Genomic DNA, 13887 nt, shown 5'->3' with positions numbered 1-13887 from the left:
AATAGAATAGAAATAGAATAGGGAATAGAGTAGAATAGAAATAGAAATAGGATAGGAAAGAAAAGGAAAGGATTCCTATCTAGCACTTGAAGACCTCCAAGGTCCCTTCTAACTGTGATTCTATTCTAATCCACGTTAAATTGATTATGATCTTCTCTTTTCTAACAGCTTTTGTTGGGTTTTTCTTAACTACAGACAGTATTATTGCACGAGTTTTTATAAATGAAACTTTTAAGGGTTTGGCGCATATGACGTCATATATTCCTTCCTTTGTGTAAGTTTAAAAATATCTGTTCGTGTCTCCTTCTATCAACTTTTCATAACCAGAGGAAGAGAAGGGAAGGAAGAAAGAGATAAGGAGAGGAGGGTGGAAGGGAGAGAAAGAGAAGGAGAGAGGGTAGGAAGGAGAAGAGGAAGAGTAGGAGTAGGGAAGAGGTAAGGGAAGAAGGAAGAGGAAGGAGAGGAGGAAGGAAGAAAGTAGAGAAGGGAGGGAGGGAGAAAAGAAAGGGAAAATAAGGTGGTGTTAAAACAGACGGATGGGATGGTAAATAAAGCAATCCAAACTGTATATTATAATCTTTTAAATGGAATAACAAATGTATAAGAATGACAAATGTAAAGAAGAATAACTATATGAATGTATACCTATAATTGTGTGTAAGAGAATAAAAAATAAAAAAAACTTAAAAAAAACTTTTTGATAACCAGGACTTTATATTTCAAGAGCAAAAATGACCAATCTTTGAAAAATTATGTGGTGTCTTCTTTCGTCTTTCAATTATTAGTATCGTTGCCAAGTTATTCCTTTTTGGACGTGTTGCCCCTGGCACTCAATGCTTCTCTTTCCGTCATACAACTGTTGAGAGGCTAAATTTAGGATGGTATAAATAGATCAGGAACACCCAGGTTAATATAGGGAAAAACAGTTGGTTGGATTTTGCTGTTTGTAAACTGAATTGCAAGGTACGTTCTTTAAATACCCTTAATTTTTAATTTTTAAAAAGTGCTAGTTTCATAAAACACAGCTGTTCGTAGCTTTCCCACACCTTAAATGGGGAAGGACGTTGGATGCCTTGTTTTTGTTTCGATTCGGTGCTTTCAAGAAATAATGGCATTTCAAAGCATGATTAAATTTTAAAATATTATCCAGAGGTGCTTTTAGGAATGCCGACACCTCAACTCCTAATTATATTTGTGCATAATTCATAGGAAATGTCATAGTTCCCATTTAAAAAATCCCTACTTTACTATAATTAAAAATAAATCAGGGTTTTGTTTGTTTTATATTTGGGAACACATTTTCGTTAATTAGGAAAGAAGTAAAATTGCTGCACGGAATAATAACTTTTTCTAATAAATGAAGGTGTAAGATTGAAGCAGATTAGCCTGCTTAGATTTGAAACACAATTTGCTAATTAGCAAGAAATAAAATTGCCCCCTGGCCAAATTGTTTTATAAGATATTTTTTTAATAAACGAGGGCATAAGATTGAAGCATATTAGACTGATTGTAGGCAATCAAGTAAACAAATATGAAAATAAATATAATCAGTAGTCCTCGACTTACGACCACAATGGATCCCAAAATTTATGCCGCTAAGCGAGACAGTTGTTAGGTGAATTTTTGTCCCATTTTACGACTTCTCTTGCCAGTGAATCACCGCAGTTGTTAAGTTAGTAACCTGGTTGTTAAATGTATCTGTTTTACCCATTGAGTTTGCTTGTCAGAAGGTCGCAAAAAGTTATCACAAGGCCCTGTTACATTGCAACCGTCATAAATGTGAGACACTTGCCAAGCGTCTGAATTTTCATCATGCTGCAACAGTCGAAATGCGAAAAATGATTATAAATCGCTCTTTTTCAGTGCCGTTGTAACTTTGAACAGTCTTTAAACAAACTGTTGTAAGTTGAGGACTACATGTACCGTAGGAAATTGTTAAGTAGCTGTCAGACTTCCCACAACTTAAACCTTTAAATGAAAATGATACCTGGCTCCATTTGTTGAGAAAGATATAGTTTTATTAAGACATCAAGTCTATTGCAGCATTGCCTAGCCAGAACTGAGAATCATGCGCCAAAACCCCTACTTTCCCTCCTTTTACTGTTCCTCATTGGCCACCCCAGTATAACCAATCAAATTTTTGCTAATTTTTTTTCATAACGGACAATCCAAGACCGGTTCAGTATGCAGCCCGTCCATTTTCCAGCTGGATGACCTTGAGACAGCATCTCGAGAAGGCACAGCGCTTACTTTCGATTTCCCTCTTCCTTTTCTCTCCCGTAATCATGGCAGTCTGTCACCGCAGAACAGTGAAGCACAGCAAGCATAAAGTGGCAGCTCACAGTAGCCCAAGTGATGCATTGATTAAATTTTATACTTTTATAAAATATGCTTTTATGCTTTACAAATGTGCTGAAGTTCTTCCTCGCTTTTCCTTGCCTTTTATACGTTTATAAAGCCTTGCTATCTTTAGCACTTCTCAGGATATTAATAAATCCCAGGCATTCCTGCCAGTATGAATGAAGACTAAGGATTCTAAGAATTAGAATAACAGTATAGCAGAGTTGGAAGGGACCTTGGAGGTCTTCTAGTCCAACCCCCTGCTCATGCAGGAAACCCTACACCATTTCAGACAAATGGCCGGCCAGTCTTGTCTTAGATCTCTCTGCAAACTACTGTTCTGACCGAGGCTTCCCAAAAGCACGAAGCCGACTCCTCATCCCAATAAAACCTCTTTTATTTAGCTTAAAGGGAATTCCTCTCCAGCAAAGTCCCGGCCAATAGTCTTCTAAGAGATTTCACAGCTACAGACCTTTATCAGGCTTGGAGAGCTGCCAGGCCGATATCTTCTAAACGCCAAGCTGTAGCAGCAATTACTTGCCAAGAAGTCAGGAACAGATCTTCACCCTCATGAATTGAACTAATTGCCTCCTGCAAACTCCACTCCCCAGTCGCTCCTCTTTTATTTCCTCTGGGAGGGGCCATTCACGTCCACCTGTACCTTTACTCCCGAGTTCCCTTCGTCTGGCCACTCTGCGCATGTGCACATCAGGAACAGGCCCCAGCTGTTCTTCTGCCCCACTGATGTCCAACTCCAAAGGCAGCTGATAACTGGCATACGGCTCTGGCCCCCTCTCTGCCTCCGACACAGAGCCCTCCTCAGAGCCTTCCCCAGACTCCAGGACTGGCCCAGGTTCCTCCCCAGCCTCCTCCCTGTCTTAATCTGCCACCAGCTCCACTGGCTGCTGGCGGGCCACAACCACTACAGTTGAGAACCACTGATCTATATTATTGTCCTTTTCCCGTACCATAAGTTGAAACAGATAGAACCATGGGGGACTTTGAGAATCATCGGGTGGCTTTGATAGACCACCTTGTAGTGCTCAGCTGACCCCTATTTTGACAGGAAGACTCCAATGTTGCACAGACGAAATGAGAAAAGCTCTACAACTTTAATCTCTGAGGAGGGGAAAAAAGAAAGAAATAGGATAATTTGATAGCAGACCTGTTCCACTACCCTTCCCAGGTTCACACGATGTATCATAAATTAACCCAGGGGTGGGCTTCAAAAATTTCAGCAACGGGTTCTCTGCCCAGTTGCTGGGTGGGCATGACCTAGTCGTCCTCCTGCACCACAGCAGGGGAGGCTGTTTTCGCCTTCCCCAGGCTCCGGAGGCTTTCCTCAATCCTCTGGGAGGGTGAAAACTGCCTCCCCCGGGCTCCGAAGGCTCTCTGGAAGCTGGAAATGGACCTTTTTCCAGCCTTCTGGAACTTCCAGTAGGCCCGTTTTTCGCCGTCCACGAGACTCCGTGTGGGCCCTGCACTTACCTCGCATCCAAAAAGGGCCGCGTGGAGACTCCTAGGAGGGGCGGATTGGGTGGGAGGAGCAGGGAGGGGCAGGGCCAGCCAGGGGTGGGATTTAGAGTTTCTCGGAAGCGGCCATAACATTAGCTACAGGTTCTCCCAAATCCGGGCGAACCTGTAGCAGCCCACCCCTGAATTTACCCCATGGATTGATTTTGCCAAACATTTTAGCCTAAAACGGGGATGGCATTTTATTGTGATTCACTGTGTGTTGTATTTATGGAGCTGGCCGTGTCATTTTCAATCCTAGCGAGACACACAAAAAGTGTGTTATTCCTGCAAGATACAAATCAAGGTTGTAGTTGATTTGTTTTGGAGATTAACGGATGGTGTGAATTCAGCCGCTTGTGTGGTTTTTTTTCCAGTAAAACAATACGTTTAAAAGCTACGGGCTAGAAAAATGTATAAGTTCATTATTTTATTTCTAGAGCGACACAGAAAGAAACTGAATAGGTAATTTTCGCTGCTCTGTCAATGTTTACCTGGGTGAAACACTTAAGCCTTCAGTGCTTACAAACATTTTTTAAAAACCTTCTTAGGATGTCCGACTTTCTGCAGTTCGATATAGATTTTTTACCAAGCGAACTACTTGCTGACAATCAAGAGGAAAACTCTGAAAGGCCCGAAGACTCTGGAAAAAAGTGAGACTGTACACTATTTCATTTTATCATGGTGTTAAATCTGTATATTTAATATATATCGTATATTTTTTTGTAATCTACGTAATCAAACCTAGTTATTTGCACAGTTGAACACTTTATGGTACTTACTTAAAGGAATAAATCAAGCAAACAGTCCAGTATTTTTAGGATCTTGGAGGGTTTTTCTGTTGACTGCCTTAATAAAATCATGTAGCCATTTACCTACCTTCACCTTACCAGTGCCTCATCTCTGCAGGTGAGATAGTGCAGGAGAAGGAGGGGAGGGAGGGAGGAAGAGAGAAAAGGAGAGGAGGAGGAAGGAAGGAAAGGAAGAAGAGAATTTGGAGGGAGGGGGGGAGGGAGGGAGGAAGGAAGATGGGAATAGGAGGGAGGGAAGGAAGGGGGATGGGGAAGGAAGGGGATAGGAAGGAAAAGAGATGGGAGAATGGATGGATGAATGAATGAATGAAGCAAGGGAGCAAGGTGGGAATAGGAGAGAAAGAAGGAAGGGAGATGGAGGTAGGAAGGAGATACGAAGAAAAGGAGATATAATAAGGAAAGAAGGAAGGAAAGGGAGAAGAGAAAGAGATAGAAGAAGGAAGGGAGGGAGGGAGATGGAAGAAAAGAAGGTATTTAAGTGGGGGGCTCCACGGTGAAGAAGAAGGTTGAGAACCACTGGTCTAAAGCATGAGTGTCCAACCTTGGTCATTTCAAGACTTGTGGACTTCAACTCCCATAAGCCGGCTGGGGAATTCTGGGAGTTGAAGTCCAAAAGTCTTAAACTGGCCAAGTTTGGCTAGAGAAACTTTCACCGAATCTTCACCTTCCCGTGAGGGTCTCTTCATTCCAGCTGCACCTTTTTTGAATACTTTCTTTCTATCCTAGAGTCCAGACAGGCCCTTGGCTGCAATCCGAGGCCTATTCTTCTCAACCCCTTGAAGGTCAGATCTTTCAACCCGCAGATGCTTCTCCGTTTCCATCCAACCAGACTTATTCCGATAGTTTTGATGAAGAGCCACCGTTGCTTGAAGGTACAAAACCAACACAATTATTCCCTTTGTATGTTCCAGTTGATGAATACTTCTCACAGATTCGAGACTAACCAATAATTTACCATATTTTTTGGAGTATAAGGCGCTCCGAAGTATAAGACGCACCTAGCTTTTGGGGAGGAAAACAAGGGGGGGGGGGAAATCTGCCTGCCTCCCAGCAATTTGCCTCCTTGCAACAAACAGCCCATTTCAGTTTCAGTTTCAGCACAGCTTGATTAGCACAAGCAGCTGACTGTTGGTTGGATTGTCCTCCCGACGATCAGCTGTTTCAGGCTGCAGGGACAGCCATTGCCTATTCCCGCCTCCTCTGCATCCCGTTATCAGCCTCCGCACCAGAGGTGGTATTCAGCAGGTTCTGATCAGTTCTGGAGAACCAGTAGCAGAAGGTTTGAGTAGTTCGGAGAACCGGTAAATGCCACCTCTGGCTTGCCCCGCCCCCATCTATTCTCTGCCTTCTGAGTCCCAGCTGATTGGGAGGAAATGGGGATTTTGCATAACCTTCCCCTCCCACACCCATCAAGCCATGCCATGCCACACCCACCAAGCCACACCCACAGAATCAGCAGTAAAAAAAACTGAATCCCATCACTGGTCTGCACGCCCTGCGTGCCCCATTTTCCACCCGTTCCATGCGGTGGGGATCTGAATGGGCGGAAAATGGGGCACACGGAGGCCAAAATAGGCCCGCACAGAGGCCAAAAATTGAATGCGGAGGCCAAAAATGGGGTACCCAGAGGCAGCAATAGGCAATGGCAATCCCTGCAGCCTGAAACAGCTGATCGTTGGGAGACTGACCTTGACTTTGCTGAACTTTTACTGAAGATTGACATATTTCTTTCTTTGATTGATAGCTCAACTTTCCTCCAGGAGCTCAAGATCGTAGAACCATAGAATCAGAAAGGACCACACTTAGCCCAAAACTAATCTTCTCAAAATGGCAAATCTTCCTATTTTTTTTCCACCACAGAAATATTCTTCTGATGCAGATTGGGCTACACAGAGTTACTGGCCCAAAATCACTTGGTCATAGCAAAGGGTGGACTAGACTTTGGGCCTTCTTGCAGTCAGTCCAACATCAGCCTCTACATACAAACTGCCAGCATTCCATCCATTCAGAATAGAGCTGGAAGGGACCTTGGAGGTCTTCTAGTCCAGCCCCCTGCTCAAGCAGGAGATCTTATACCATTTCAGACAAGTGGCTGTCTGGTCCCTTTTTAAAAACCTCCAGTGATGAAGCACCCACAACTTCTGAAGGCAACTTCTGTTCCACTGGTTAATTGTCCTCACCATTAGGAAGTTTCTCCTTAATTCTAGGTTGGGTCCCTCTTTGATAAGTTTCCATCTGTTGCTTCTTGTCTTGTCCTCAGATGCTTTGGAGAACAGGTCCATCCCTTCTCCTCAAATACAGGAAGACAGCTGTCATGTTAGAAAAGCTGGAAAAAACGTTTTGTGGGTTAACAGAGTTGGAAGGGACCTTGTAGGTCATCTAGTACAACCCCCCATCCAAATAGGAGACCCTACACCATTTCTGACAAATAGCAGTCCAGTCTCTTCTTGAAAACCTCCAGTGATGAAGCTCCCACAACTTCCCAAGGCAAATTCTTCCATGGGCTGATGGTTCTCACGGTCAGAAAATTCCTCCTTATTTCTGGTTGCTTCTCTCCTTGATGAGTTTTCATCCATTGTTTCTTCTTTGGCCTTCGAGTGATTTGGAGAATAGCTTGACCCCCTCCTCTCTGTGGTAGCCCCTCAAATCCTGGAAGACTGCTATCATCTCTCCCCTAGTCCTTCTTTTCTCTAGACATACCCAAATCCTGATAATAAAATTCACTTATGTAGAACCGCCAAGTTCTGACTTGCCAGTGTGAGAAGCAGATTTAACAGACTAACAGAGTTGGAAGGGACCTTATAGGTCATCTAGTCCAACCCCTCCTGCTGAAGCAGGAGACCCTACACAAACTCACCAAAAGATCTTCTACTACACTCTTACATCTTTCTTTTTGAGGCAAACCACAACAAAGTTGTAACTAGGTAAAATGTGTTTAAAATGATGTTCAGTCCGAAGGTGCCAAATCTAAATAAATAAATAAATAAAAACCTGGGAAAGGGGGGGGGGGAAACCATTTTAATTTGCTGTCTTGCATTTGTAACCATGGACACAGCACCCCTTATTTGCATAGGAAAGAAAGGCACGAAATCATATTTATGGCACATACATCATGCATTTTATTGCCTCTAGATGACAGCATTTCAATAAATTTTGCATTCAGATTCCATCACGTCGTCTTTCCCTCTGTATTTATACTGCATAATCAGACATCATGCTAAGATGCCCATAATTAACAAAACGCTTCTTATCATTTTGCTTACATATTTCATCATCCATTTTTCACAGGTTCTTTTTAAGGGTCAAATTATTCCCAAAAGTCGAAAAAGTTCCTGTGAATCTCAGCAGATCTATTTTGTGACACAGCCACCAAGTCTGGTATTTCAAAGAGCGTAAAGTCCCACATACAAAATCTCTAGTTGAGGCACAACTAGACTTACAAAAGTTCATTTAGTGACCGTTCAAAGTTACAACGGCCCAAGGATTAAAAGTTGGCTAGAAGCAATAACGGGAGTCAAAGTAGATTGGAAACCAGAAGTTTTTCTACTGGGAATAATGTCTGCGAAATATAAAAAAGAAATCCAGTATTTAATTTTACCCATAATTAGGGCGGCGAGGATTACCTTCGCTCAAAAATGGAAAAATAAATTGATACCAAGTGAAGATGAAATAATAAGAAAGGTTATGGACTGTGCCGAAATGGACAAATTAACAAAAGAAATCCAGGGAAAAGAAGAAACAATATTACCAGATATGGGATAAATGGTAGAGGTGGATGGAGGAAAGAAACAAGGATCAATGAAGGAAGACAACAAAGCCCAAAAATAGTAATTAAGGAGAATTCACACACACACACACACACACACATGTGCACTCAAGAGAGTTTAAATTTACTAGAGGTAATCGCCCAATATAGCAGTTAGATGAGTAAAATAAGAGGGTTAAAATGGTGAAACGCAAATGAAATATACTAGAAGGGGAAATAACATAAGGAGAATTGTGTCGATTGGTAATTGCTATTAGAAGGAACAGGAAGTTTCTGTTCATACTGTATTGTGTAAATGTAGTGTACGTCTAAGTTTTGTGTGTGTGTATTTTATACATTTGTAAATAAATAAAAATTTAAAAAATAAAATAATAATAATAAAAAAAGCAAAGTTACCACGGCCCAGAAAAAAATGTGATTTGGGCCCAGGGGTGGGATGCAACCAGTTTAACAACTAGTTCGGTGAGTGCGCCCTTTGTGCTCCATGCTCCCCCGTGACACCCCACCCCCACGCAGCCCCCCCCAACGCCGCAGCTTCCACATGCTACACCTTCTCCCCCCACGTGGCCTCCCTGAAGCCTCCTGGGAAGGAAAATGGGCCACAGGGGGACTCCGGGGCAGGGAGGGGCAGGGCCAGCTGGTCGTCAGAACTCCTGGTTCACTGAACCAGATGTAAAATTAACATCCAGTTAATTTTTGAACCGTCCCGAACCGGCTGAATCTCTCCCCTGCTTGGGCCCATTTTCACCCTTGCAAGCCTCCCCACGGGTCACGTGATTGACATTTGGATGCTTGACAACTGACTCACACTTATGACGGTTGCCATGTCCTGGAGGGTGTGTGTGTGTCACATGATCCCCTTTAGCGACCTTCTGAGAAGCAAAGTCATTGGGGGAGCGAGATTCACCGAACGACCGTATTGTTAATTTAAGTACTGCAGGGATTCACTTAACAAATGCGGTGATAAGTCATAAAATGAGGCCAAAGCAAGCTCAATAAATTTCTCACTTAGCAACATAAATGTCGGGCTCAGTTGTGGGTTGTAAGTGAAGGAATGCCTGTAGTCAAGAGTGCAACCATACACTGTTTGACTTCAGAGTAATTTTCCTTAAATGATGTTACTGACAAGTAAAAAGATATAGAAACTGTACTACTGGTTTATCCATCTATATAAAAATGGCTCTGTGTGTGTGTGTGTTCCCGCATAACTCTGGAACGCCTCGAGCAATTTCAACCAAACTTGATGCAAAGATGACTTACTCTCTGGAGAAAAATACTGTGGCAGTAAGACACCCCTAACACCTCTCTGGGTGTGTGTTCTGTTAAGATACAGCCTGTTGTGCCTTCAAATGGCTTCTACTGTACTACCATAAAGTGGCTTCTATTGTACAGCACAGTGGAGTTGCCGTGGTAACAACTTCACAGTACTTCCATAAGGGGGCTCCCTCTGTTAAGGGGGAAAATCCAACATTAAAAATTACGTTTGGTCCGGACATTTTCCCCCTATAAATAAATACCTGGGCAACGCCGAGTTATCAACTAATAAGTTTATAAGATCTGCACCATGTTTATGTCTACAAATCCCATAGAAGAGAAAATAGAATTAATATCTTTTAGTCCTTTTAGCCGAAACTTCCTTGAAGAAAATTAATAGAATATGTGGTCATGTTCAGCAAAAGAAATATTAATTGGATTTACAAAACCTGATGAACTACGTAAACATTTTTTTATTGTTGTAGTGATCCCTAGAAAGTATTCTTGGTGGTTTAATATGAATTTATCTTGGGTATAAATCGTTAATTGGAAGCCTGGGATTGATTTGTATTTTAATAGGCCTTTATCCCTCTATTTCTTCATTCCGTTGAAGAGAATTTATAAGCAAGTAACAAACCATTAAGAGTCTCACTGCATATGGGGTTGCTTGGTGGAAAATACAGATATTCATAATTTTTCACACCGGATGTTTGTTTTAGTTTCTGCTATAGTCTCATTTTTCCTTTGGTCACTTCTTGAAATTTAGTGTCGATGACCCAATCATCATCTTCTTTTACTGACCCCATTATTCCTTGTGGGGTGGAATCTGGGCAATCAAACGGAGCTAACAGAGTGTTTTAATGGCCGGATGCCCTTCCCTGTTGCCAATGTGGAGTTTTGTTCGGCAGATATATACTCATTCTGCCCAGAGAGAGAAATATCTGCCTCTCCCTAGAATCAAACACAATCAAGCCCCTTGATTGTGAGGTGAGAGCTCCACCTTTAGGCCAACACACCACTCTACAGCAGTTCATTTAGCGACCATTCAAAAGTTACAACGGCACTGAAAAATGTGACTAAGGACTGTTTCTCCACAGTTACGACCATTGCGGCATCGATGACCCAGTGAGACCCAAAATTTTGCAAGTCATAGAATATTGTTCAAGGTTCGAGTCCCATTTAACCCTACAAAATATCGATGTGAAATGTTGGTTCACAGGAGTAATTTTGGCCCCTTTAACTCATGAAATGGCATTATGGGATACACCTGTGGGGATTTGATTTCATAATTCCGTTGTCTTTCATTAACTTGAAGAGGATTTTTTTTAAAAAAAAAATCTGTACAACTAAAAACCGAATTTGAATTTTCCATGACAACGTAAAATTTATCAGTTTAAATCTTTGGTCTTTTTGCCATTCAGTCTTTGAAATGAGTAAGGCAGCTCCAATTCCATTTAACAAGCTTATATCTAACACGCAACTCCCTCACTGGTCTTTGGAAAATATATATCTTGTTAAATTTATATTTTATAGTATAGTTATTTAAAAACACACACACACGTTTTATAAATCAAAGCATACCATATTTGTCCTGGAAAAATCTAAATGATCAGAATGAAACAAGGTGTTTGTCTGTGTGAATCTTGTCAGCCTTTGGCTTGTTTAATTGTGTTGCTTATCTGGAGTTTCTGTCTGACCCAGTTTTTCTGAACGGATGACCCAATCTGCATTTCTAAAAGCTGGCCTCCTCAGTTTCTGCTTGGGGCAGGGAGACTGCGGCTGGTTTCTTAAGATTTTCCCCCATTTCTCCTTTAGGGATAATATTCTATCCTACCTTGTAATATCCCCCAAAATATTTCATTGTCTAGGAGAGTGGGCGGGTGCTGAATTTCTACTGTGGGGGAGCAAATTAAGATCTTTAATTATCTTATGAGTCATTAGAACATCACAACCAACTGATTCTTTCCTTCTTCTTTTTTTCTCGGTGTCTTTGATGACCCATTACACAAGGGTCTTTTGACCGAGGCTTCCCGAGAGCATGAAGCAAACTCCTGGTCCCGACAAAAAACCCTTTGATTAATTGACTGTGAATTCTGCTCATTGACGTCCGGCAAAGTCTTTCAAAGGAGGATTTACGGTCACAGACCTTATCTGGCTTGGAGAGCTGCCAGGCCGATCTCTGCAAAACTTGGCAAGGAGTCTCGGAGAGTCACGAACCAATTAAGGGAACTAATTGTCTCCTGCAAACTCCCCTTTCGCTCCTCTTTTATTTCCTCTGGGAGGGGCCATTCATCCTTCACCTGTGGCCTTACTCCCAAGTCGACCCCTGTTCCTCAGCTGTTCCCTTCTTGTCTGGCTACTCTGTGCATGAGCACACTGGGAACAGGCTCCAGCTGTTCTTCTGACTCCGAAGGCAGCTGATAACTGGCATACGGCCCTGGCCCCCTCTCTGCCTCCGACACAGAGCCCTCATCAGAGCCTTCCCCAGACTCCAGGACTGGCAGCTTCCTCCCCAACCTCCTCACTGTCCGAATCTGCTGCCAGCTCCTCTGGCCACTTGCGGGCCACAACAATGTGTTTCCCTTCCCCTTACATACAATGAAGCTTTTTCTGTTTTCTGTTGCAGAGCTGGGAATCAACTTTCACCACATTTGGCAAAAAACATTAACGGTGCTGAACCCCATGAAGCCCGCTGAAGCCAGCATTATGAACGAGACAGACCTGGCTGGGCCTTTGGTTTTCTGCTTGGCCCTGGGGTCAATGTGGCTCTTGGTAGGCTAAACCTCTTCGCTCTAAGTCAGGGGTGTCCAAACTTGGGAACTTTAAGACTTGTGGACTTCAACTCCCAGAATTCCCCAGCCAGCATGGCTGGCTGGGGAATTCTGGGAGTTGAAGTCCACAAGTCTTAAAGTTCCCAAGTTTGGACACCCCTGCTCTAAGTGAATGTATCTGTCAATCATGGACTCCAATATTATAGCCGGCCTGAGATACTTTTTTAAAAAAGGGGTATATATATTTTTTTTGATAAGTCCACTTGATGCCTTGGTAAGGCCACACGTGGAATATTGCATCCAGCTTTGGTCACCCCAACATTTTAAGAAGATGTTGGATAGCCACTTGTCTGGTGTAGGGTTTTCTGCCTTATCAGGAGGTAGAAGACCTTCACGGTCCCTTCCAACTCTGTTATTCTATTCTATTCTATTCTATTCTATTCTATTCTATTAGAATTTGGGGCTCAGTTGGGGTCGTACGTCGAGGACTCCCCGTGTTGGAAAATAGGACAGTTTGTCTTCTCTAACCCCACCGCCTTCGGCCACCAGTCACTGCTCTTCTCTTTGCTCCTTTCTGCAGGCAGGAAAAGTCCATTTTGGGTACGTGCAGAGCACCAGTGTGGTCGGCTGCCTTGCGATCCACGCGTTGTTGAATCTGATGAGCGCTGTAGGGGTTTCCCGCGGATGCGTCGCGAGTGTGCTGGGCTACAGTCTGTTGCCCATGGTGATCTTGTCCACCTGTGCCGTGTTTTTCTCCTTACAGTAAGTAGCCTCTGAAATGCTGTGAATGGGAAGAAGTGGCGTTCAGGCAGGTTACGACAAAGTATTTGTAGCTTGGGGTTCAAACGCAAGGGTCCTTGGTGCTCTCTGAGCTGGGTGGTTTTCTTGCAGACATTTCATGACCCAACTAGGTAACAGCATCAGTGCTAGAAGTGGGTGGGGTTTGCAGAGAGAAGAAGAAAGATTATGGGGTCTTTGGTGCTCTTTGAGCTTGGTAGTTTCCTTGTAACTTTCAACGGCTGTAAGTTGAAAATGACCTAAGCCTTCACAGGCTGCAGCCAGAGGAGAGTTACTGCTGGTTCGTCCTGGATCAGACGAACTGGTAGTAGCGGGGCCAGGAGGCTCCGTCCACCCGCCCAGATGCTTCTGCCCAGTGACGTGCTATGAGGTTTATGGCTGGTGAGGCTGGTGACGTCATCAGGAAGGCGGGGAATGGGACCACGTATGCTGGAGGTGGAGGCTGCCTCAGCCTCCAGCACATGCGATCCCATTCCCCGCCTTCCTGAGCGCGCTCCGCCAGCTCGCGCTCCGCAGTCCCCAACAGCAGCTGTTTTTCAGTGCTTTTCTGAGCGTCTGGCATTTAGGACATCCAGCTATCTACCTAAACGCCAGACACACAGAAAAGCACCGAAAAGCACTTCGCCTCCAAGCC

At 43.4% G+C, this 13887-nt stretch overlaps 1 protein-coding gene across 1 annotated transcript in view; it reads left to right on the top strand.

Annotated features, from left to right (window-relative positions):
- Positions 1–916: 916 nt before the first annotated feature.
- The window catches only part of YIPF7 (Yip1 domain family member 7), a gene marked incomplete at its 3' end in the record, with an annotated part of 14092 nt that continues 1121 nt past the window's right edge, over positions 917–13887 (top strand). Inside the window, exons 1-5 of the mRNA XM_081960164.1 lie at positions 917–963; positions 4404–4505; positions 5391–5536; positions 12311–12456; positions 13036–13217. Of these exons, the coding sequence (XP_081816290.1) occupies positions 4405–4505; positions 5391–5536; positions 12311–12456; positions 13036–13217 (575 nt within the window). The 5' untranslated portion in view covers positions 917–963; position 4404. The remainder of the gene's footprint in view (positions 964–4403; positions 4506–5390; positions 5537–12310; positions 12457–13035; positions 13218–13887) is intronic.

This window comes from Natrix helvetica (assembly GCF_964273705.1).
Source record: "Natrix helvetica genome assembly, chromosome: 7".
In the NCBI taxonomy this organism is placed as follows: domain Eukaryota; kingdom Metazoa; phylum Chordata; class Lepidosauria; order Squamata; family Natricidae; genus Natrix; species Natrix helvetica.
This window is presented reverse-complemented; position numbering and strand designations above follow the sequence as displayed.